Here is a 25,484-nt window from a genome sequence, read left to right on the forward strand (position 1 = left end):
GCTGCATTCCTTTGCCCAGTATTTGCACACCATAACTTGACTGCTCTAAAGCCAAGCCCTCCTCTCCCATCACCTCTGGGATCACAGAATACCAGAACTGTTAGGGTTGGAAGGGACCTCTTGAGATCACCTGGTCCAACCCCCCTGCCACCCAGAGCAGGTCACACAGGAACAGATCCAGGTGGGGTTTGAATGTCTCGAGAGGGAGACTCCAGCCCCTCCTGGGGAGCCTGTTCCAGGGCTCTGCCACCCTCAGTGGAAAGAAGTTTTTTACATTGAAGACCCCTCAACTACCTCCAGCCGCTTCCTGTCCTCCCCATCCCAGTGCCACAGGGCAGAGACTGACCTGAGTTTTCCTTATCCGCAAGTCAGCAGATGACCTGTTCAGTCCTTCCTCTTGTTCAATGCTCTGCTCAATACCTGGTCAGGGTAGAAGAGCATAGGTTATTTCATGCTGTTTGGAGAAGGAAAATGGATTGTTTGGCAAAGGGACTGTACAAGACTGATACCTGTGAACCAAGGAGCACCTGGCACTGAGCAGTCCCCAGCTCCTGACCCTAGCCAGCAATTTAGCCTGGACTGGCAGCAAAGCCCCATTCCATTACTGCAAAGCACTCAGTGCCTGGCCACCAGCTGAGGCTTGGTGCTGTGGAGGGCAGCACCTTCGTCCCCCAGGCTGGTAAGCGAGGATTTAAATGCAAAACTGATGGAATGCTTGGGTCTGATCTCCACACTTTACAATATACAAACAACTGGAGGGACCTTATCGGTGCCTACAACTGCCTGACAGGAGGATAGAGCCAGGAGGGGGCTGGGCTCTGCTCCCAGGGAACAAGGGATGGGACAAGAGGAACCGGCCTCAAGCTGCACCAGGGCAGGTTTAGACTGGAGATTGGGACAAATTTCCTCCCCAGAGGGCGCTCAGGCATTGGAACAGGCTGCCCAGGGCAGTGCTGGAGTCACCATCCCTGCAAGCGTTCACACACTGTGGAGACGAGGCACTCAGTGATACAGGTTAGTGGTGGCCTTGGCAGTGCTGGGGTAAAGGTTGGATTGATGATCTTAAAGGTCTTTTCCAAGCTGGCTGATTCCATAGAGTGCTGTTCTCCCCCTGCTAGGCGTGAGGAGGAATCACAGCTAAAATGTCTCTGCAAAATACCAAAGCTCAAGACTTCTCCAAGGACCCTAAAAAGATGTCCCAGCTGCCCATTCCTGCACAGGCAGGACCTAGCAGGATGATGAGAACGTGCTTCACCTTGCTGCGCAGTCCTCTGCAGCAAAGCATAGCTTTGCCCTTTTATGCCCGGTAATGCAACTAAGTGAGATGAATTCTTCTCTTGTCCAAAACCCATAAATGACAGCAGGCAGCAGCAGTGCCCTGCTCCGCATCCCATCATGGTTTGGGCAGGGAGAGGGTGGGGGAGGCAGGGCAGGAGGTCCAGCACAGAGCAAGGCAGTGCCAACCTGCTCCTTGAGGCCAGCTTGGGACACACTCATTCAAAAACTGAAATTCAGGGACTTCAAAAGCCTGTCAGCAAGCTCCCATCAGCAGGCTGGCCCAGCATGCAGAGATGCATGGTGCCATGTAGACCACCAGGTGTGAGCTGGTGGTGTCCCTTGAGTTTGGCTGCTGACACCTTCCCAACACAGGTTCCCACAGCCCTCTGTCCCCAACACCTTCCACCCTGGAGCAGGGTCCCATGAGCCCAGTACGGGGCAGGTTTCACCTGAAGCAGGGACTCCCCATTCCCTGGAGCTGCCCAGTATCTCCCCATCACCACCCAGAGTGGCAAGGTAGAGCTTGGGACACCACCACACGGCGGGCATCTGTTTCTGCTGTGTGCCGGTTAGCGTGGGTGGCCCCACAGCAGCACCCTGTGGAGAGCATCAGCACTGTGAGGAGGACTGTGGGCCTGGGGAACCCTTTGTGGTGCTGGAAGAGGGTGTCCAGCAGCACAGCTTGCTCTGGGGAAGGGCTGGAGAACATCAGCACAAATTCTGCACTCCCTCCTAATTCCCTCTTGGAACTAGCATCTGACCTCCAGCTTATGTGAAAGGCCTTGTCTCACACAGCCTGATGGCCACAGAACTTCTCTGTGCACGCTCCTGCCTGTGAGCACACTGCCTGCTGCCTGCCCAACATATTCCGTCAGCAACTGGTCTCCCTCCGCGTTTGTCACAAACTGCTCCCTGTTCCCAAGGAACAGTATTAGCAAACATTGTGCATTTATGATCATTAATAAATTCACATTTTCCCAAGAAGCCGGTAATTAGAATGAGCCACTGCATGAGCAACGTCTGTCCTAAAGAAGTTCATTTGTTGTCAGCAGATGGTGGTTTTGATCAGTTCTGACTGTTTTCTTTCATTGATCATGCTGGCCATGATCTGGGACAAAGCACAAGGACTAATATCTGTCGCTCCAGGTACAAATGGTACCAGTGAATCTTTTCTGGAAGAAGGATAACAGGAATTGGAGCCTGTCCTGCAATCCTTCAGGCTGCCAAAGCACCCTAAAAAACACGGAACAAACACCTATGGGATGACACCTACGGAAAAGGATTTTTGTTTCGCATGGGCTAAACCCTGTCTCTATCTGGACACCAGGGAGAGATCCCAGTATAGGTGGAGCTGCGGGCCATGGGAAGGGGTCCCCTGGTCTATGAAATGGGTAAGCTGACCCTGAGCATTCCTTCCTGAGTCTATGTGAGAGCATGTGTCAGGAGGACAGAGGGTAGCAAGGGGACAATGGAGGTACAAGTCACCTTCTGCCATATATATGGGACATGGCCAAGCCAGTGGTGACAAACGTAGCAAACAGATCTAGCCATATCTAAGTTCTTCATGACGGCAGGGCTCCCATGACACCCTGGGATTAGGGAGAATGTTGCTCCCATGGGGGAAGTACCAACTCCTCTCTGATCCTTCAGACACAGCCAGGTCTCCTACAACAGTCTCAACCAAATCCCATGCTGATGTCCAAGGCAAATCTGAGCTATGCTGGGATGACCTGCCTCCTACATGAAGATGCTACCATTCTCACCGACCACCTGCATTCCCTGGGATCTAATCTTGAGCTTTTGGGCTCGGCCGAGTGCTGCAGCACAGCCCCAGCCGCCAGCAGCCTGACAGTCACGTTGGTCTGGAGGAAGCAGGGTGGGGGCAGTGAGAATCCCAGGCATCAGGACAGCATGCCCCATGCCAGCACACTGGCCAGAGCTGCACCGGGAAGAGGGACCATGGCTCTCTGCGTAGGACCCCTTGGTGCTGCACCTGCCTAGGCTGCCTGTGCCAACATGGCTCACCAGGGAAGGGCCAGCTCTTCTGGGAGGCTTGCACATTCTCCAGCGGCACCTCTTCAACAGCTCAGCCCTGGCAAACCAACCTTTGGCCATGCTGGGGGTTTGCTCACTGCAAGAGCCCAGCGCCTGCCAGTGCTCACAGCCCCACTCCCTCACCTCCATCTTGTGAATGGGGCACAAGGGGGCAAAATCACAAAGGGAAATAAAAGCAGCTGGAGGATGCTAGGGGGACAGAAAGTGACATCCATCCCCAGGAGATCCCGGCAAAGTAATGGCAGATGTCTCTTCCCCACGCTCTGCAACGGCTCCCAGCGCCAACTCAAGCTGACACCAGAGAATACACAGATGGGGCAGGGCTGTGGGTCTGTAACCTGCCCTTTCCCACCCAGAGCAAACCACCACAAAACGGTCTTGACCTGTGTCACACCCCAGGTGCTGCTAGTACAGGGCTGAGATGACAGCCAGGGTCCCGTGGCATTTCTGGTCACGGGGGATGAATGGTGAGTGCTGGGCAGTGGAGGCATGGAGCAGGACACAGGGCAGCAGCGCTCCCTGCCTGCTGCACCCCCTGCCCAGCGGAGGGCAGCGGGCAGAGCTCCACAGCAGCGTCACAAATACTCACTCTTTAGCTTGGAGCGTACTTTGTTTGCCGTCTTCTTTATGTCAGACATCAGCTCTTCCAGCTCCTCCTTCGTTTCTGAAGAGAAAAAAGGAAACACAGATGTTTTGGAGACTGCTAAAATCTGCTGCCTGGCCCCTTAACATCTGGAGACGAGTACTGCAAGCACTCCCAGCTCCAGACTGGGAGCACTTCCACCCCAAGCACGCTTGTTGGGCTCTCCTAATGGTCCTGAGCCTGGAAATAACCAGACTGGTTGGGCAACGAGAGAGGCAGGAAGCCCTCCTGGAGGACCACCTGCCTGCACAGCCCTAACCTGCCCTGTACCCAGTGTGCTGCAGAAAGGGGAAGAGAATGGATACACAACCCACAGTGATGGTTCCTGCAGTGAAATGAAAACCACTGCTAGTGACCAAAAACCTTCTGCTCAGCGAGGCATTCTGCCCTGTGGAGAAGGACTCAGGGATACTGTTGGGTGACAACCAGGACATGGTCCAGCAGTGTGCGCTTGCAGCCCAGAAAGCCAAGTGTCTCCTGGGCTCATCACCACCAGCATGACCAGCAGGTCGAGGCAGGGGATGCTCCTCCTCTGCATCCAGCTCAGGGGCCCCCAGCACAAGACATGCATGGACCTGGTGGGTCCAGAGGAGCCTCCAAAACGGCCCGAGGGCTGGGACAGCTCTGCTGTGGAGAAAGGGGAGGGAGTTGGGGTTGTGCAGCCCAGAGAAGAGACGGCTCCAGGGAGACCTTCCTGTGGCTGCTCAGGACTTCAAGGGGGCTTAGAGGAAAGATGGAGACTTTTGAGCAGGGCCTGCAGGGACAGGACAAGGGGCGATGGGCTTAAACTGGACAAGGGTGGCGGGAGGTTGGACATAGGGGAGAAATGTGGTATCATGAGGGTGCTGAGGCACTGGCACAGGGTGCCCAGAGAAGCTGTGGCTGCCCCATCCCTGGCAGTGTTCAAGGCCAGCTTGGACACAGGGGCTTGGAGCAACCTGCTCTACTGGAAGATGGCTCAGCACACTGGTACCAAACTGTGCCCTGCCTGTGCAGCCTGTGATGCTGTGCACTGCAGAAAGCCTGGGTGGTGGCACCAAATGCCCTGCACTCACCCATGGGCTTGTAACTGGCCTGCCAGGGATGTAACTGTGCCCCAACCATGGTACCAGCTAATCCCAAAACTCAACCTTGACACCAGCAGGCTGCAATATCTCAAGATCCATATACAAAAGAACATACAAACCACCTGTCATTCAAATGTGATTTCTAGAGAAGCTGCTACCCCAATGCTCCCTCTTGATTTTGATGAGATCAACACTTACTTAATTAAATAGACTTTGTTTAATAGACTCTAGGCACATTATCTGAGTCATACCAGTGGCTGTGGTAGCTCTGTGCCATACACTCCCACCTGCCAGTCACAGGCATAATGAGAAAATCATGATGATGGGAACGTGCTGGGTGAAGGTCACATCCGATGGATGGCTGCATTCATCTCTGACTCAGAGCTAAGAGCTTCGATGCTATTGTGAAAAGGAAAAAGGGAACACGTCTGCCAATACCTTCACCCCAGGCTCCAGGTATTCTGAGCAAGCCAACACAGCACCTTTCCAGGGAAAGCGGTACAATTACGTATGAGCCAGAGAATAAGCACAAAGGCAGGGAAGGAAGAGCTCATCCCCAGCTGGAGTTCTCATTTGACTAATTATTTATTTTTTCCCCCCATTCCTGGGAAAACTTGTGTTTGATGAAGAAATAAACCAGCCCAGGCTGAGTAACTGCCTGCACCCAGACAGGCTGGGGCCAGCTCACAAGGAAGCAAAGACCCAAGAGTGCTGGGGGACAACAGGCTGCCATGAACACAGGGTCAGGCCAAGAGCCAGGCTTGTTCACCGGCAAAGGGGAAAGCCAGAGGGGCTCCTACTGCAGCCTATGACTACCCAGCAGGAGGATGGAGAGAAGCTGGAGCTTCCTGGAATCCTTGGAGGATTCAGCTCCTTGCCGAAGCCTGGAGGAGCATAGGGACAGGACAACCAGCAAAGGGCCAAGCTGGGATAAGGAAAATTCAAATTAGACGTTAGGAAAAGAAAATGTCATCATGAACGAGGTCAAATACTGGACCCAGGGAGTATGTGAGCTGTCCATCCTTAGGGACATCTTAGCATGTGGCTGGGGTGAAGGCCTGAGTAACCTGACTTGCTGGAGGGTACTGGACCAGGGACCACCAGGGTCCCTTCCCACCCATATCCACCTTTGGTCCTAAGAAACAATTTCACATAATTCACTGCAATGTCATTTCCCTTCTTCCTGTCAATGTGGGCTGAGGGATTTGCTTCAGTGATACCATCACAGAGGATGCACAGGGCAAGCGGTGAGCACAGGTGAGAATCTCCCCAAGCTGGCTGCTCAGGAAGGGGACAGGACCACGTGGACAGATGGAGGGGACACGGGACAGGGAGCTCGGCTGCCTTTCCTCAAAATATTTCCAACTGAGCAGCAAGGAGAAAACACTGCTGGCTGGCTTTGAGTCACGGGATGTGCGAGGATTACTTGGCGACCTGGCAGCACAGATTGCCCAGACAATTATTTTCACTTCCATAGCGTCTGTTTAAGTGACTCATTCAAATCTATTTAACTGTTCATGGCGAGTAACATTCAGCAACAGGAAGCTCAAGTACCACAACATCACCACAGCTACGGTCACCCCGGCGAGCAGAGCAGCGCTGAAGGGCAAGATGTGATGGTCAAGAGGCCAGGCCCCCATATCCCACAGCCCACAAGGGATGTCTGCTCCACTCCTGCTGGCACCGAGCACAGCAGAGGAGCAGGGATGTTCCCATGGTCACCAGAGCCTGTGGCCACATCCCAGGGGTTCCTGGGAGTGGGGAGGAGGTTTTGGTCTGGGACTGAGACCTGGGCTGTGACCTGCCCTGGAGGGGAGCTCAGGAAGCACAGGGGAGGTGGGGTGCACACAGGGGAACAGGCAGCAGTGGAAGCTCTTTCTCCTCCTCCCGCCAACAGCAAATGGGCACCTGCAAACGCCCAGCCCAAGCTTGTAACACCTCTCGGCTCCATCGCAGCCTCAGCTACTTGGGAAGGAGGAAAACCCAACTCCCCTGTGTCACCTTCCCACATCTCTCCAAGTTCCCAAAAGTTTCTCTCAAGCAACAAGAAAAGAGGCAAATACAAGGAACTGGCACCCAGAGCTGCCATGCAGGATGCTCCTCAGGGCAGGGAGGAGAATCCCGCCTGCAGCCCAATGCTCATCACTGATGTTCACCATTATCCATAAAGAAGGAAGGAAAAAGCCTCCAAACTGCCCAGCAGAGAGCAGGAGGGCAGCAGCAGCAGGCATCAGACCTTCACCCTTCACAGTTAATGGGAAGCAACAGATGCACCCCTGCCGCAACATGTCTGAGCATCCCAGTGACAGTGATTCTGCATGCTCAATACAGTTCTCGGCTGTCAAAGCTTCCTCACTCACTTATTGTTCACATTAATGAACTTCCACCCATTCGTGACCTGCAATTCTTTACTGCCAACAACCAACCTACATATTCCAGAGAAGTACTATTTCAACCTCATTCATAACTGAGTTACCTGGCAAAGCTGGAAGAGGGATCTTTTTGGCAAAGTTACCTCGTTGAATTCAAAATGAAAGAAAGTCCTGACCACAGCTCCTCAAAGGAAATGTAACACAAATAAACCTTACAACTTGTCTTCCGTCTCTCGCAGGTTGCCATGGATGGGGCTGTTTACACAATGTAGGCTACCTTCTGAAGGCGAATGCGAAGAGGAAGCACAGACCTGGCAGCCCCACGAGCTATCTGGTCTCTGGGAATAAACCATAAGGAATCCTTCCTAGGAATATACAGTGTGGATTGAAATATCTTCCATGGTGTTCTATGGCCTTAAAGTACTAAAAATCAAACTTCTTCTTAAAATCATCAGGGAAGAGATTGGCTAGAAGGGCTGCTGCATCCCCAAGATGGGAACTACTGATCAGGCAGCCTCACCTCCAAGCCCAGTAAGATAATGGAGCATGATCTCCTCCTGGAAGACATGTTGAAATATATGGATGGCAGGGAGGTGATGGGAGACAGCCAACATAACTTCACCAAGGGCAAGTCATGCCTTAGCTGGTGCTCTTCTATAATGGAGTGACTGCAACAGTGGACAAGGGAAGAGCTACTGATGCCATTTACCTGGACTTCTATAAGGCCCTTCATATGGTCCTCCACAATCCTCTTGCTTTTTATTTGGAGATATACAGATTTCATGGATAATCTATAGATGGATAAGGAATTGGTGGCATGGCCACATCCAAACTGTTGCAGTCAATGGCTCAATATGCAAGTGAAAACCAGTAACAAGTGGTGTCCGTACTCTGACCAATACTATTTTGCATCTTCATCAAAAACACAGACAGCACAACTGAGGGCACCCTCAGCAAATCTGTGGGTGACACTGGAGGGAAGGGTGGCATCAGAGGGACCTGGGCAGGCTGGAGGAGTGGGTCTGTGTGACCCTTGTGAAGTTCAACCAGCCCAAGGGCAAGGTCCTGCGCCTGGATCAGGACAATCCCCCGTATCAGCAGATGGATAGACGGAGGGAGGGACAAAAGGAGAGACGAAGGGAGGGACGGATGGATAGATGGAGAGCAGCCCTGCAGAGGACTTTCCAGCTGAAGTCCCATTTGCCAAAACAGATTTGGGATATCAATGACCTCTGTGCAGTCCTTCAGTTCCCAAAGGCTGATGAACCTTCCTGGAAATGGAGCTCAGAGTCTGACATTGCAACTTATTTATTCAAGCTTGGTAAAATGGGACAGAACAGGGGGGCACACAGAGGGGTGGGCAGGAGAGAGCTGAGCAACCATGAGCAGAGCCAGGATTGTCTCTTCCACACAGAAGCAACACAAGGAGCTGCAGCTGCTTGCTGAGCTGCAGAAATAGGACACACTGATGCTGTCCATCTGCCTTTGCCAGAAGAGAGGGCACAGAGACATCCGATGCCATCATGGAGTGCTAGCAGCCCTGGGATTTGTAACTTCCAGCGTGGCAAGAGGGACAAATCCTGCCGGAGCTGCAGCAAGGAGAGGCACTGCCAGGGATCAATGCCAGCGTAAGACATTACAAGGTTTTTACACAGGTGCAGAACAGAGATGATGCCTGGAAGGGTCTAAGAAGCTCTTACAGACCCTCTGGGACTAAAAGTGCTCACTAAAACACACCATCTGCACCACCCGGCTGCGTTTGGAGGTGACTTGCATCAGACTAAAATTGTACCTCTTGACTTTTCAGGTCCCTAAAGAAGGCAGGTGACACCTTTTTAGGTAATTAAAAGGTGATAACATCAGTGGGACTGCACTTACAAAACACCATTCTGTAGTAGCAGTGACGGATCCTGTTTCACACACCCTGTGAACCCAGTGTGCTCCTCACAGCTGCCAGTTCAGTTGGGCAAAGGTGCTGAGCTGCTGTGGTCACCAAGAAACATGGAGAACAAGTCCAGTGGCTGGACACTGAGAGCTCTGCAGCAATGGAGTAACCCTTTCACAGCCAGTTGCTGAGCTGGGCAGCAGCTGAGCTTCCCCCTCGGGTGTTCTCATCCCACAGCCGTCCTCCTCTGGCTGCTCCTGCTGCTCCAGGCTGGCCCCAGAGCCAGAAACCCTCCTGGGAAACAAACCTCAGGATGAAGGGAGAGCTGTGCTGTGCACTAACGGCTTCTCCTGCAGCCATACATCGGCACAAATGAGGGGATCAAAGTTCACTCGTAACAAAGCATTTTGGTGATGAACCTGTGCAAAAGGCGGAGGAGACAGAGGGTGCAGCACAGTGCCTGCTCCCGGTTCCTCCCTTTCAGAGCAAGTGTTGGTCAGGAAGAGCTAGGGATGAAGGGGAGCCATGTAACCCTGCCTGGACACATTCACGTGAGCTCAAATCCAACTTGTGCAACCACACAGCTCCCAAGATCTGCTGCCCGTCCTGCCTGCAGCAGGCTCCCAGAACCACCTGCCATCACAGCCACAGACGGAACAGTTCGTATGCAGCAGCAAACCTTGTGGGACCTGCAGCTTGCCTCCAGCATCCCCAGCCATGCTGGTGCTCCAGCTTACAGCAGGAGGTTGCTAAGCTGTCAGGAAACAGCAAGCAGTGATAGCTCAAAGCGGGGCGGGGGGGGGGTGGGGGGGGTGGTGAGGATCCCTTTTAATTAATTTCTCAACAATAATGATGTACCCTGACTTACAACGCCAGCTGAAGAGCATAGTTCTCTTTGCACAGCAATAAGGTCCTACTAAAACACAGCTTAAAGCAAACAATAGGCCTGATGAAGGCACATAGCTTCCCACACAACTGACCTGGTAGGTGTGGGGTGGGTGAGGGCAGCGGCTGGGCTGCAGCCAGCAGCCCTGGGAACTCCCCATGGCCCACCAGCGAGCTGCCTCCACGAGGGGCACCCAACTGAGACCTCAAAATGTACGTGAATGAGCAGCTTTGAGTGGCTGTCCCCACCCGCTGCAGATGTGCCCATCTCCATCAGAGACCTCCAGCCCCGGGTCTCTCACAGCATCTTTCACAAGGTTTCGGGGCCCCCACCTCTCCAAGAGCAATACTTACCTGGCTGATGAGCGAACAGCTTGCTTTCCTCCCTGTCCCCCCCATGGCTCTCCTCAAGCCTCTCCACCCACCCCAGTTAGCTCCAGGGTGGCACTCCATGCCCTCAGGACCTTTCCTGCATCAACACCTTGCCCCTTAACTGGCTGCTCCCACCCCACCTGGGGCCACATGCACCTCCCTGGGGAGCTGCAGGAGGGATGCAGGGTGCAGTGGGATGACAGGGCCAGGGCTCACAGGCAGCAAAGCTGACCTGGCTCTCCTGCAGGCACGCAGCAGGCAGAGGTCCCAAGTAAAGATATTTTTACACCACCAGGCTGCATTAATTGTATTACCCTCCTTTCATTCTCTCAATTGAATTCCACTTCAAATACTCCATTATTTTCCCCAGAAGGAACGTTGGGTTAATCAGTAATTACTCAGCTCATTCCCCATCTCCTCCTTTCAAAATCCAACACTGTGCTACCTCCCAAGCTCCTGATGCTCATAAAGTATGTGGAGACTTGCTGGAAATGAACACTGAGGCACCATCTTACTCAGCTCTTGGAAAACTTCCTGATTGATAACTTCAGACTGGACCCAGCAGTGTCTATTTTTGGTACTGACTGTTTAGCAACAACCAGAATTACTGTTGGAATGTAAGAATTTAAACCATCATAAGATACATCATGTGCTTTCCCCTATGTTTCTGTCCTTTCTGCATTATTCTCCCATTCTCCTTCATTTGCAGGCGTTTCACACCAATTCAGCCCATACTTTGGGCTGCTGCTTGCTGGGTTTTCCAGCTGCCTGCCACTTCCATCTCTAGCTTCTGTGCCACTGGGAGAAAGTGGGAAAATATTCTTTTCCTTCCCACTACCTATGGGAAAACGGGAGACGAATGTATACCAATGGCAAGTAAAACTCCAAAAGGAGGAGTTACAGAAAAGTTGTAAGAAATGCATAAGGACGCATTGAGGATATAATGCTTTAAATTTATTGTGTGCACACATGATATAAAGGAGCAAGTCATGGTCATCTCGATCATCATGAACCAAAGGTTCTCACTTTTTGTCTTGTCTTCAGTTCCCCATTATCTGCTGAGACAAAATGGGGATTCTATGGTTCTATGACATGTGCTGCCCACGGCCCATCCCCAGGCTGGCTGCCTGGTTATTCCACTGTTGTGGGTCTCAGTCCCCCTCACCCCTGACTTTCCCCATTCTCCTCACCCTGGACCCCGAGCAGGGCAGTGGCCACCTGATAGCTCCCAACATCAGATGGAGCTTCCACCAGAAGATTTGGCAGGGCAACACCCTGACCAGGTCAAGCAGTTGTTGCAACCTGCAGCTGTCAGGTGTCAGAGCAAATGCCTTTGGGCATAAGGAGACCAGGAAGGTCCCTAAGAGCTACCCACTGCACAGCAGCCCGCTGCATCTCCGTAAACAGCAACTCACAAGCAGTAATCACAATGCATTTCATCAACAAAGGGCTTTGGTCACTGGAAGGCTTTAGCAGCAGCCCAGGTCACAGAGCATCAGGAGGGGCAGCAGGAAAGGTATGGAAAATGTCAAAAAGGGGAAAACAACACCTCACAGCTACGGGCGCTCTCTCAAGCATCCTTTTCATAGAGCCACGGACTCAGCACGGTTTGGGTCGGAAGGGACCAGTCGTCCTGCCACCACCACCCCACTCACTCCAGCACCAACCCATCCACGGCCCCTGTGCCCCTGCAGGCACCGCTGCCTGTGAGCCCCTCCTGCCTCCCACTGCCCGAGCCGTGCTCAGGGCTGGGAGCTGCGTCGTGCCAGGCAGTGCCGACGTGCTCCCCGGCACGCTCACTGCAGCCGCCCGCTCCTCCCCAGCACGGCGTCACCCGCCTGTCACCAGCTGCCTTCTCCATGGCTCTCATTCATTCATTGGAGGGAAACCTCTGATGGAGAAGGAAGAGGGAATCCTAAAAGCAAACCGTGCTTGTTCCCTGCTTCACCACTCTCACCTTCCCTCGTTGTCCTTGCTCCGTGCTCCTCAGATAAGGGCAGGTTACCTCTGACTGCTTGAAATAAAGCCTGAGAAACTAGGAACGGTGGGAGGAAGGGAGGAAAACCAACTTAACAAAAAAGATGAAACGACACGGTTTGAATGAACAAAAAACAACAGAGACCCTACAAAATTACCTCAAAACAGCGCAAGGATGCATTCGGGCTGCTCAGAAAGGAAGGGGGAAATAGAATGGATGCAGGTTTGGGATTGCACGGACCAACTGCCAAGTACCCATTCACCCTCCTCGGGTCTCACACAGGAAATAGGGACAGTTCTGTGCACTGTCTGGCAGTGGTCTGCACATTTCCTCCTTAGCTCACCCGTTCCCTCCCGGCCCCTCATCTCTGCAGCCTCCCCTCACTACCCTGGCCTCGGCTGTCTCACTTAATTACGGATTCCCTTGCACGTTCCCTCCCTCCCCACGCTGGATTCCACCCTCCCCTCCCACTTCACTCTCCAGACTCCTTTCTTTGCCAGGATTTGCCTTCAGCATTCGCAGCACTGCCCTTATTAGCTCTTAGCTAATTGCCCAGCAAGACAGCGGGCTCCGCCCTGCCAGCTCACATGCTTTGCCCCAAGCATCTGCTGTCGGCACCTCCCTGCCCAAGCACTGTTACCTGTCAAACCCTTTGCATACTTAAAACAAAACCTCTTTAAAATTTAACTCCTGTGCAAGTGAAGGCATCCGCAGGCAGTCCCTGCTGCCACACCACTGGCAGGAGCAGGCCCTCATGCCAGAGCATAGCTCAGAACTTATTCTCCCCGGGACCTCAGCAACCCCGATGTGGCCACAGGAGCCCTTCTCCTCCCCAGCTTGCCCAGGAAAAGACATCCCTGTCCCTGCAGGGTGGTATTTCTGCCTTTTAGACAGCATGTTTTATATTCCCAGGGGGAATCCTCAGGGAAATCACAGACTCACAGATTGGTTTGGGCTGGAAGGGACCTTAAAGCTCCTCCAGCCCCAACCCCTGCCACTGCCACGGGCACGGACACCTTCCACTGGAGCAGCTTGCTCCAAGCCCCTGTGTCCAACCTGCCCTTGAACACTGCCAGGGATGGGGCAGCCACAGCTTCTCTGGGCACCCTGTGCCAGCGCCTCAGCACCCTCACAGGGAAGAGCTTCTGCCTAAGAGCTCATCTCAGTCTCCCCTGTTACAGGGGCACAGACACCTCATACTGGGGTGTCTTCTAAATGTCTGTGGCCATGGCCAGGGTATGCTGGGTCACAAAACACAGCTGTGTCCCCCACCCTGTACACTACAGTCATGGTGCACCCTGCTCCTCCTCACCAAACCCTAATAAACAGAGGCTTTTCCTCATTAACTGCCTTCTTCCTAAGTTATCCTTTCCTACGTTTCTGGCCCATGGCTCTGAACCCAAATTATTCACAGGCAGGGGCTGCTTCACACAAACACATAGACAGGTCCTGCACTTGCATCAAAACATACACTGCAGTTCCACTGCAGCTCTTGCAGGGACAGCAGTGTTTCCCTCCAAGCCCAAACCCTAACTCTAACTCTCAGTGTACACCAGCTTTACCAAATGCAGGGGAGGCTCAGGAAAGACAGCAGAAAACTCCAGCTGTTGCAGATGTGCAAAGGGCACTGCTGCTGAGCATGCTTCAGAGGGGTGGTCCAGCACAGCTCCGACGTAAAGCTGGGGTCAAGAGAGGTGAAGGTCTTAACTAAAGCAAAACGTGCAATAAAGGAAAAGCAGCAAGGAGGGTATCTTGGCATTGCCTGCAGTATGGAGCAGGCAGGGATTAAGCAGGGACGTACAGGTGTATCACACACATGCCATCAAGCTGGACACAGGGACCAGATGATTAAAGAAGCAGAGTCAGACTGGGGGAAAAGGATGAATGAGTCTCATGCAGGGGTCACTCATCAATTCAGTAGTTTCAATAAGAGCTTGCAGGCTGGAGGGAAATCCATTCACCAGCCTGCAGAGGCAGCACAGAGAACTGTGCTTGCTTCACCTCTCTGATTTAAAGGCACACTTGATTAATGACAAAACCAGCCTAAAAAGCAACTACAGAGATACTGAAAAAGGACAAATCTCAGCTGGTTCCTACGGACAGCAATAAGCCAACAGCCAAATACACCTCCAGGTCCTTGTATCCACTTGCACACTTGGGAGGACAGCTAGCAAGTAAGGCAGCAGTCGACAGCCAGACAGTTCATGCAGGGAACAAAGGCATTTTCTTCTTGGGAAAGGCAAATCTGAGCAAGAATCGGGCAGACAACTGCCTCCCTAAGCTCAACACAGCACCTTGCTGAGTATGGGCAGGGCAGACAAAAGGGGGCTGTGATTCCACCTCCAAACACTGCACTGACTCTGTGTCCCAACAGCACTTCCACATTTCCCAGATGGGGATGTACAAGAGAAAATTAAATGAAGCAGAGGCTCGAAAGCAGTATTTCATCAAAGGGCAGGAGCAGCTCTGCTCTAGAGCCAGGCTGAGAGAGCTGGGCTGGGTCAGCCTGGACAAGAGAAGGCTCCTCAAGGGGAGACCTTAGAGCAGCTCCAGTGCCTGAAGGGGCTGCAGGAAAGCTGGAGAGGGGCTTGGGACAAGGGCCTGTAGGGACAAGGGCCTGTAGGAACAAGCCAAGGGGAATGGCTTTAACCTGCCAGAGGTGAGACTGAGATGAGCTCTTAGGCAGAAGCTCTTCCCTGTGAGGGTGCTGAGGCGCTGGCACAGGGTGCTCAGAGAAGCTGTGGCTGCCCCATCCCTGGCAGTGTTCAAGGGCAGGTTGGACACAGGGGCTTGGAGCAAGCTGCTCCAGTGGAAGGTGTCCCTGGCTGTGGCAGTGGCAGGGGTTGGGGCTGGAGGAGCTTTAAGGTCCCTTCCAACCCAAACCAATCTGGGATCCCATAATTCTATGAATCATTTTATTTGCAATTAAGAGCAAAAATTGGGATGGGAGACCGCCTGGGAATCCCAGGTGCTGTAGGCTTTTTTCCAACAATAATAATGATAAGGGAAATAACAAGGGAAGAGAATACAACTGCTCACCACCTGTCAACCAATACACAGCCTGGCCAAGCAGTGATTTAACCCTTCTGGGTAGCTGCCCCCAGTTTCTATAGTGGGCATGACATGCTGTGGTATGGAATACCTCTTTGCCTAGTTTGGGTCAGGTGTCCTGCCTCTGCTTCCTCCTGGCTTCCCCTCCTCCCTGGCAAAGCAGGAGACTCAGAAAGTCCTTGGTCAGATTAAACATTACTGAGCAGTAACTAAAACCATCGGTGTTATCAGCGCTGCTACCAGGCCGAAAGTCAAAACCACAGCACTGCACCAGCTACCAAGAAGGAGAAAAATGACTGCTACTGCTGAACCCAGGACAAAATTACACATCCTTTCACAGCTAATTCTGGAGAGCTGCTGCATTTGATGTGGCTCCACCACTGCAGAAGTGGAACTGCTAAACAGGATATTCTTAAAACTCAGAGGAAAATAAGGTGGGTGATGTTCTGCTTACATTCTTCAAATCACTTTCCCACCAGGCTGCCTTCCTGTAGCACCATAAGCTATTAAAAGCCCTTGCAGTACTGTCAAGGCACAGAATTATCTTCCAGATTGGGAGCTCCAGATTCCTTTTGGTCATGGTGAGATAGATAATCCACACATTACCCACTCTAAGCACCATCTCTGCAAGAATCCAGATGGATGCCAAGAATAAGGCACTTCTTATAGCTGTAGCATTTGCAACAGAAGTTAACATGCCTTGCATAAAAGTGTCCTGATTTTTGACTTGGATTGAACACATATGAGTCACTCAGCTGCATTCTTCTAAAAGCCTTGACCTGTACAGAAAATTCCCAACTTCTCTGTCACACACCCAACCTGCTTAGCAAAAAGGGCATTACAAAGACATAGACATGACAGGTTTTTCTTCATTATTCAAAACCTTTAAGCTCTCAATGGACAAAACATTACTACACCCATCATTTCCAAACACTTTGCAAAGAGTACCCCTCAGCTTAGGATGCCACACACATAGTGTCATCTCCTACCATCACCACATGCTTTTGCTCAGGAGGGCCTAAGCAAAATTTAGGACTCAGCATGAGGTTTGAATTGTCTTTCCTCAAAAAAAACAGTATATGGGGTGAAAAGAACTGACACAGACACTCCAGAGCTCCCTCCAAGCTGAGGTACAACAGGGAAGATGTTCTCCAGCACACAATGAAAGGGCTTTACTGCCTGCATTCAGAGAGCAGATTCAGGGTTGGGGTCTCTCCACTGTTCCTCCTTTAAAAAAAGGCTGCCTCCAAAGTCTCACCATTGCCACGTCTCCCCAGAACCTTTCTGCTAGAAAAGAACCTTGCTTCTTCAATGGAAAATACTCAAAGAGAATGGCCACCTGGGAAGAGCAGCACCTGCAGCTGGGAAGAGCAAGGCAGCATCAGAGCTCTTCCAACGAGCCAAAGGCAAAGGGAGCACAGAAAAATACTTCCAGCATGTCTGCCCCTGCTCTGCTTTTGACCCAGAAACTTCTTAGGAGAAACTTGTGGTTTCCTATCCCCTGATTAATTGAAGTAACCACAGAAACAAACTGCACTGTCTGCCCAGCTCTGCTGCTTGGCTCTAAACAAGCACTAATGTGCACTGAGCTGACAGGGGCAGCTCAGGGCTCCAGAGACTCCAGGGGTCGGCTCCTTCTTGCGCCCAGGTGTTTTTTATCCAAGGTAGAGGTCTTTCTGCTGAGTTTTTTCATGATTACACCTGTTCAGGCAGCACTTAGTCTGAGACATTAAAGAGCAGTCATTTTTTGAAGTGGGAAGTAAGACCTGGAGATAAAACCAGTGAACGTGAAACCCCCAACACAACCCATCCAGTGCCGCAGACCAACTGCTCAGTAGCATTCTTAAAAACTAAACCAGCTCTAAACCTTTCAATTCTGCAGGAAAAGCTGAGCAATATTAAAAGCATCAACCACAGGCATGGAATGAGTGATGTCGTGACACATGGGAAAGGCTGGAAATCACACAGGCTCTGCACGTGGGCATGTCAGCGTTTGATAACTTCCCACTAAAACTTTCCTCAGGAGCTGTTCCTGTTCATGGCTCTGCTTCCAGGGACACAGGAAGAAGTTTCAACACTTGTACCCACCACTTCTGAGCAGACCCAAGAGGAAAAGGCTTCCCACAGGCTCAGACTGGGAGCAAGGAGGTGACAGCTATGAGAATGCCAGCAAAGACGCCTTGCTGTAGGAAGTGTTGTGCATGCCCTCAGACTCCCGCTCAACAGCTGCTTTGGAGATAGCTTCCATCAAAACAAGACTAAAACAACATCAAGGGCATTGAAACGAACATCTCTGATCTGACCAGTCTCACACAGGATCAGGAAATGGGTAGGGTGTCCACAGGGTGGGTCCCCTATGTGGGGACAGTAGCACATATTGCCAACAACCGCCCAGAACACTGCCATGGGATCCACCATGGGACAACCTTCTAGCTCTCTGACTCACCAGTGCACTTAGTGGCAGAGAGAAGAGACACTACCCACCTGGGTCTGGGTAGCAACTGCTATAGGGGATTATCAGGTCAGTGCATCTCTCCTAACGGCCTCCACCTCTAACTGGGGAGAAAACAGAGGGCTCTATGGAGGGCTCTAAGGACAACTGGGTACATACAAAGCCCTCCAGAAGCAGGCTGTTTGAATTAGGGACCACCATGCTTTACCACAGAGACAGAATACCAGTGCTCTTCTCTAAGGCAGAGAGTGAACCTGGTACAGAGATCCCTCACCACAGAGAAAAAGTGGAATAATGCTAGTTAACAAATGAGCAGAATTCTCACTCATCCCACGCTTCTCCTCGCAGCTTTCACCTTTTCCAGGATATGAGGTTTCACTTTGGCATGGATAAATGGTTTCACCTCATCCTGGGGAAGAGTCTTCTCATCCATATTGTCACAACATGGCTGTACTCAGAACCAAGCAACCCCGTTCAGCCCCACTAACAGGAGCATGAGAGAGCTCAAAAAACAAGAGCAGAGATGCTTACCCCCCTTCCAACACAAGGCGCAACATCTCGGTGCCATTTTGCATCTCCCCTCTGTGCTGTACGACTTCTCTTGCTGATGACCAAGTGTTCAACCATCAGCACCACACACATCTTGCTCCTATTTCCATAGCCTGCCCCTGGGCACTGCCACCAGTACGGGGACACCAGGAAGGTCTTCATCTCCTCTGTTCCTCAGTGCCAAGCTTGTATGTGGCACATGAGCTGTACTTCCCTTCCCATGCAGAGTTACGGTAGATTTCCAGGTCAAAACCACTACTAGCTAAGTGCTATTACCAGCCATGACAACCTCTGGCAGTTATCTGAGCCAGGAATGATGGATTACTCTTCTTATTAGAACTGTAAAAGAAATGGTTTGCAAAGAGCTGGAGGCAAGTAATAAATAGTATCTACACAAGATGGTCTTCAGTTACCCAGACCCACACGCTTCAGCTGTGCAGACATCAGTATTTACAGATCAGAAGCCAAGTTAGATCCTACACCAGTTATTAATTATTTACCTTAAAACTAATTAATCATCCATTAACTGTGAGCTCTTCTACAAGAAGGTACCCTCATGAAGTGACTCAGTGAATGCTTCTAACAGCTACAACTTCACACGATTAAGAAGAAAAATCATTCACGGGAGAGCCCCAGGCCAGAAATCAGAGGAGGCCACATCCCAGCTGCATTTTATCTTCTTTCCCTGACAATTATTTGGCCTTGCCTGCCCCTTCATTTTCTGCCACAGGGTGCTCACAGCAGAATGCTTCCCATGGTGCTCACAGCAGAATGCTTCCCCAGACACATGTTTTCTTACTTGCAATCAAAGCAACTATTCTATTTGCATTTTTTTGCTAATAATCTGATAACTCAGTTAGGGAAATACAGTTATGCTCCACCTCTGTGGGGCCTGGGAGCTCAGTAACAGTGCTAAGAGACTGCAAGAAGCTTAAACCTATTAAGCAGGCTCTGATGGCATTCAAAGCAAGCTCAAGGTGTACGCTGCCTGTCACCAGATGGCATTTCTCCCCAGTGGACCCACAGGAACTGAAGCAGGACCAGTGGGCAGGTCAGCAAGGCCATGGGTACAGAAATATCACCACAAGGGAAGCACCAGGGCCGTGTACTCTCCTCTGAAAGCCTCCAAACCCAGCGCTGCCCGGCTGGAGCCTCTGCAGCCATCCTGCCTGAAACCACAATAGTTCTCCCCATTCCCACAGCCAAATGCAAACTAAAAACCTCTCAAACCCCAAAGGTCTCAGGTTAGGGTGTTTCTGCTGCAACACTGTAGCTCGTCACCACTTTGCTTCCCATCAGCATTCATAAGCAATGTGGAGGTTCTCCACTGCTGTTTAACTCCACTGGTACTTGCAGACACTCTGAAACCCCTCTTTTGTCAGAGAAATTCTCATTTATGCTTAATTCGAGGCTGTGCTGGGAGAACCCATGGTCTGACCTCCTAACACTGGGATTGTAAGAAATAAGAGCCAAAAGAGATGGGGACGTCATCTGGCCATCACCATCTGCCACAGCAGTCCCTTCACATGCTTGCAGGTTCTGCAGTTGCTTGAAGAGAAGCTTCCAGTCAAGCCCCCAGCCAAGCCCTACACAGGGTGAGCCCTGGACACATGACAGCTTTCCTCACACGGTACAGCCACGCTTCCATCCCAAATGCACCTGCCGTCACCCCCTGCTCTCCTGGAGCACTGCCATCCAGCACCCCTCTCCTGGGGACAAAATCATTGGCAAAGAGATCTCACAATGTACCCAAAGTCCTCATTGAATAGCGAGCACCATGAGCCCACTCAGGAAGTGGGGCATGAAGCCAATACTTCCAGCACCCCCCAGATTCTAATGGGGACTCCTGTGAGAAGCATAATTTCAACACCCAGGACCATATAGGGGATGATTTCAACATCAAACTGAAGCCCCTGTTGGTCCCACACATCTGGCTCCCACTCACTGGATCCCCATCACTGGAAGTGTTCAGTGTAATGTTGGACAGGGCTTTGAGTAACCTGCCCCCATGGCAGGGGTCTGGACTGGATGATCTCTGAAGGTCCTTTCCAACCCAAACCACTCTGTGAGTCCATGATTCTGTGGCGAAAGCCAAGCTGCTACAGGGGGGAGGCAAATCAAACACGTGGAGAGACCATTTGTGTGAAGCTCTACATATATTGAACAACAGACCCACTGGGGAAATGGAAACCCTTGAATGAGGGTCACTACTCCTAATTTACAAATAAAGCCATTAACAGCAGCAGAGACCTTCACATACTGGAAAATAAAGGAGAGAGCTTTGGCACCTTATTAAGCAACTCCAGATGAGATTTGCAAGTTTTACAAATGCATAGACTGAATACCTGAGGCATCTGTGTAATTGATACTAGTATGGGAGTATATATTCCATCAGGTTACTTTGGTTTGATAGCCCCAAAGTCCGCTTTAGCCATCAAAGGTATTCAGATACTTGGGGGCATCACCGATTCAGATTATCAAGGGGAGATCAAAGTGATTTTATTGACTAGTGGAGATCAAGATATCTTCATGCAGCCATGAAACCATGTTGCCCAAATGTCGATTTTGCCTGCGTTGAAAACGCAAGTGAGCAAGGGGGAAGCCCCACAGAAAAGTATGGCTCAAGGGAACTGTGGATTTGGATCCACTGACCAATTGAATAGTGGAGCTAAAGTTTGGGTCCAAACACCCAACAGCCCACCCTAAGTGGCTGAAACTGTTGCCACTGGAAAAGACAATGCAGTATCAGTGATTAAATCCAGACAAGAAAAATGGGACTATGTCCCTGCAAATAAATGCTATTTGAGAGAATGCTATTATTATGCTTTAGTTTTGTGTTTTTCAGACACTACAGATCCTAGCCATCCTCATATGTCTTATGGCCACTTTGGGTGATGCCATTACCCCAGGAAGGTATCTGAAAAGGACTGACATCTTGCCTGTGCGCTGCCGGTGGAAAAGCAGCACCAGACCTTGCAGACAAGATAACTACACCTGAGACATGAAGGAACTGAATGAACCTTGCCTTCATAGTTAATTCAACGTTTTCCCCAGGAGTACATCTGTGGACAACCAGTTTGTCAGGAAAAAGCTATAAACGATTGTCTGTCAAATGGAATAAGATGTAGTAACTATAGCCAATGCTACTACTGCTATCAAATGTAACCCTTTTAGTGCTTATAATCTGTGTGCTAATTGCACTGAGAATGTATACAACATGAGTAGTAGTAGTGAGAATAAAACTCTAGCATCCCTCAATGTGCATAACAGTTACTATTTTATTAACAATATGGAACTGCTGTCTATGGTCCAACCATGAGACATCGTGTCTCGCGTGTCTCTGTCACGATCAGGAATCAAAGGACTGAGTGTAACGGATGGGAACCTAGCTGACAGTTGATTCTCTCTCATGACTGAGAGACATAACAAAGTATATGTTTTTGTCAAAGTGTATTTGGTGAAGTATATATGTTTGTGTTCCTCATGACTGCCAATGGAGCTGATCAGCCCTTGCCAGGCAGGCAGCCAGCTCTGGGCAGGCAGCGCGGCTCTGCCTGCACAGGCTGGAGCTGGCAGCTCCCAGGCACTTGCTAGGAGGCAGACCCCGGCCACCCCGCTCTCTGCGGGGCTCCCAGGTAAGGGCAAATGGGCAGCAGCACCCCCTGCGGGGATCCATCATCTCCCTGGCTGCGGAGAAACCGCTATTGGCATCTACCCGCATGCAGCTGGTGCTGCACCCACGCACCGAGCAGGACATGCAGTGCCGAGGGGCAGGCAGGCGGGCAGCAGCCCCTGGGAGCAAACCAGGGGAGCAGTAGGAGTGTGGTGGGCAGGGACCAGGCAGAGGGGGCTGGCACGACGTGTCCTGTCAGGAGAGTAGGCAGGAGCTACATGGTGATGGTGGGCGGTGTTGTGAGGCATAAAACACTGGGATTTTGGGGGGGGAGCTTGCAGGAAAACAGGAGATACTTTCCGTCTGAGTATTTTCTCCTAAAACGAGCGTTGAGAAGTTTTGGAGCAGCATTCTATGATTCAAACACTTGATTATTGCAGCAATCTAAATGTACAGCAGCACGCTGCTAACTGCCTTTTAAAAAAGGAGCAGGATTCTGTTCCAAACCTTCCCCCAAGAATATTTTTTGCCTTACTGCATTGCAATATTAGGCCACGCTCCTGTACACTATTTTTGAGTACAGGGTAAGATATCAGTTTGGGTCTCTAAGCCAAGAGTGGAGATTCTCTCTACTTTCAGCATTCTCCTTGATCTGCCACTCTTTGAGCGTAGTGGTTTCTGCCCCTCTCGGTGCAAACACACAAGCCCCACAGACCCACTGCTGTGCACTGGGCCAGCACAACTGGCCTGCACTATCCTACAGTCTGATTCTAGGTGTCTTTATTTGGTCATTATGCAGAAGTAAAAAGTTTGTAGGTATCTCACAGACTTCCAGCCACACTGTCATAGAATCACAGAATCAGCCAGGTTGGAAAAGCCCTTTAAGCTCATCCAGTCCAACTGTTCCCCAGCACTGCCAAGTCTACCACTAACCCATGGCACTGAGGGCATCTGCACAGTTTGTGAACACTTCCATGGACGGTGACTCCACTGAAGTTGTCAGGGATGCAACAGGCACCCCATCCCAGCGGCGAGCCACCTACACTGACATCAAACCCACTCTCCTGCTGGGCTTGCCCAGCCTGGTGCTGCTGACACCATCAGGGCTTTGCTCCCTGCACCTGCTCTCCCAGCACTGGGTACCCTGGCCGTCAGCCCTTCAGTCGCTCATCCAGGTTCTCCTCCACGTCTTTATCAGTTGAGGCACATCATTCTCAAACTGTGGACACCCCAACTGACCGCAGCACTAGCATCTGTTCACTCCAGAGGACAACAGAGCAGAACCAGGGACTCTGCGTTTCCGACTATCACAGCCTGGACATGACACAACCCAATGGGTAAGAGCAGCCACTTCTAACAAACTCCAGCCTGGTCTAGCATAAAGTCTCCTGTGCTGAAGCCACAGCCTCTACTCCTCGGCCCGTGACTGCTTACCAAACAAGCCCTGTCAACAGCACCCATGCCAGGCACCTCTCCTTCCTCCTCCAGCAGACCCAGCTCACCTCACTTCTTGCTGTGCTCCTGTTTCTCCACACTGTAAAACCTCCCAGGGTCCTTCAGCACTTGGATTTCCTGCTGCATCCTCCTGCTTGCTCCCACCACTTGCCTAAAATCTGCACTTTAATCAAATCCTTCTCCTCCCCTTCCTTCCACCTGGAACACAGCTGTGCACACCACCCCTGACATCTTCAACTACCAGTAAGTTAGCTATAGATCTGGACACTCCTCCCCCACCACAGCAGGAGCCCCCTGTTATAGCAGTGCCCTCAGAATGATGCTGGGGACCCAGGAAATGACAGGACCCCTGGTCACCCTCCTCTACGTCCTGCCTGCATCCCGGCCCTTCTCTCCTGGCTGTTCCCCTGCTCTTGGCATCCCTAGAAAGCCTTCCCCATGCCACAGCATGCAGCAGTGCCAAAGTAATCCTGCAAAGCACAGTAACAGGATTTATGGCTTGCTCATATCAGCCCTCCTAAACTCATTTCTGCAAATAACAGATTATCCCCCCGCATCAACACCGAGACAATGGAGATTTAGCACGAGAAGGCTGAGATCTAGCTGCAAAGCTGGGATTGCATGAGGTCTGCTGGAAAGCATCGTGCTGCACCCCCGGGAGCAGGTCAGAATGGAGAATTCCAGGTTCTGCCATATTGTCCTCTGGAGCGAACAGATTTGAGTGCTGCAGCCAGTCTGGGTGTCCACATTTGAGAACGATGTACCCCAGCTGATAAAGATGTGGAGGAGAAAGTGGAAGAGGGCTGGCAGCCAGGGTATCCAGTGCTGGGAGAGAGGTTTTATGATGACAAGACCAGTTTCAAGATACTCTTCTCCTGCCTGTGCAAGCAGCACCCCCAGTCTCTCATGGTGTACCAGCCCCAAGGTGAGGGCACATCTCTCTGCTAGGAATTACAGAAACCACTCTCTAAATAACTCAAACCTTCTCCAGCAGATGGAGAGCCTGAACAAAGTCACCCAGGACCTGGGCCTAAAGCCACCACCTTCAGTCTGCACAGCTTAAAATACGAAACCGGAGGTCAAGTGTACGTGGAACTGAGCCCCCCATCCATCCTGGTGCAGAGCCATAATAGGACTGCTTCCAGATCTGAAATATTTATTGGGTCTTCTGAAGCCTGTGGAGATGGGCTGAGCTGACAGGCTGAAAGACACGACTTTGATTTGAAGATTTACATTCCCAGGGGCAATTTATTCAGCGAACAGCATCCATCACGTAACACAGCGACGAGGGCACAGGGAGGATGCAACACAGAGAGGAGGCAAATGGCAGAGAAGTCCTTCCCAACCACCCCAGAAAAACACCCCAACAAAACCATTACTTCATTCCTCTCCAGCTGGTGACTTGCCACTCAAAGCCACCTCCCCTGGGAAGTGGCTCAGACGAAGGACTGAGGATGAACAGCCTGCCGCAAGTGCCAGGAGCAACAACAGATGCAGCAGCTCACCAGGAAGGACTTTAGGAACAGGTTTACCAAGAATACAACTCAGAAGTAGCAGCAGCCAAGGAGGAATACAGCCCCTTGGCCACTCTGAGCCCATCCAAGTCCTGACATGATGCTGCCCAACTTGGAGCTGCAAGCACAGGCAGGCAGGCAGGGGCTGTCACCTCACCGGCATGATGGCAAAGCCAGTCAGCTGCCCACCCACCAGGCACCAAAATAAGCCTAGGCAGCAGTGGCAGCATGGATCCAGGAACAGTCTGTGCAGCCACAACAGGGATCAGCAGGAAGGGAGGGGATGGGAGAGGAGGGATGAGCTCTCTGTGTGAC

At 51.5% G+C, this 25,484-nt stretch overlaps 1 protein-coding gene across 2 annotated transcripts in view; it reads right to left on the reverse strand.

The window, feature by feature from the left end:
• Positions 1–25,484, reverse strand: part of STX1A (syntaxin 1A) — a 55,593-nt gene that overhangs the window by 14,429 nt on the left and 15,680 nt on the right. For both annotated transcript variants that reach the window (XR_009746453.1, XM_061470585.1), the window contains exons 4-5: positions 3,923–3,997; positions 347–420 (exon numbers count right to left, since the gene is read on the reverse strand). Coding sequence is in view for 1 of the 2 variants with exons in the window: in XM_061470585.1 (XP_061326569.1) it covers positions 347–420; positions 3,923–3,997 (149 nt within the window). In the remaining variant the exon portion in view is untranslated. The remainder of the gene's footprint in view (positions 1–346; positions 421–3,922; positions 3,998–25,484) is intronic.

The sequence above is a fragment of the Pezoporus flaviventris genome, unplaced genomic scaffold (assembly GCF_033815535.1).
Source record: "Pezoporus flaviventris isolate CSIRO_AGI_PZ_B2104156 unplaced genomic scaffold, CSIRO_AGI_Pfla_v1 ptg000063l, whole genome shotgun sequence".
In the NCBI taxonomy this organism is placed as follows: domain Eukaryota; kingdom Metazoa; phylum Chordata; class Aves; order Psittaciformes; family Psittacidae; genus Pezoporus; species Pezoporus flaviventris.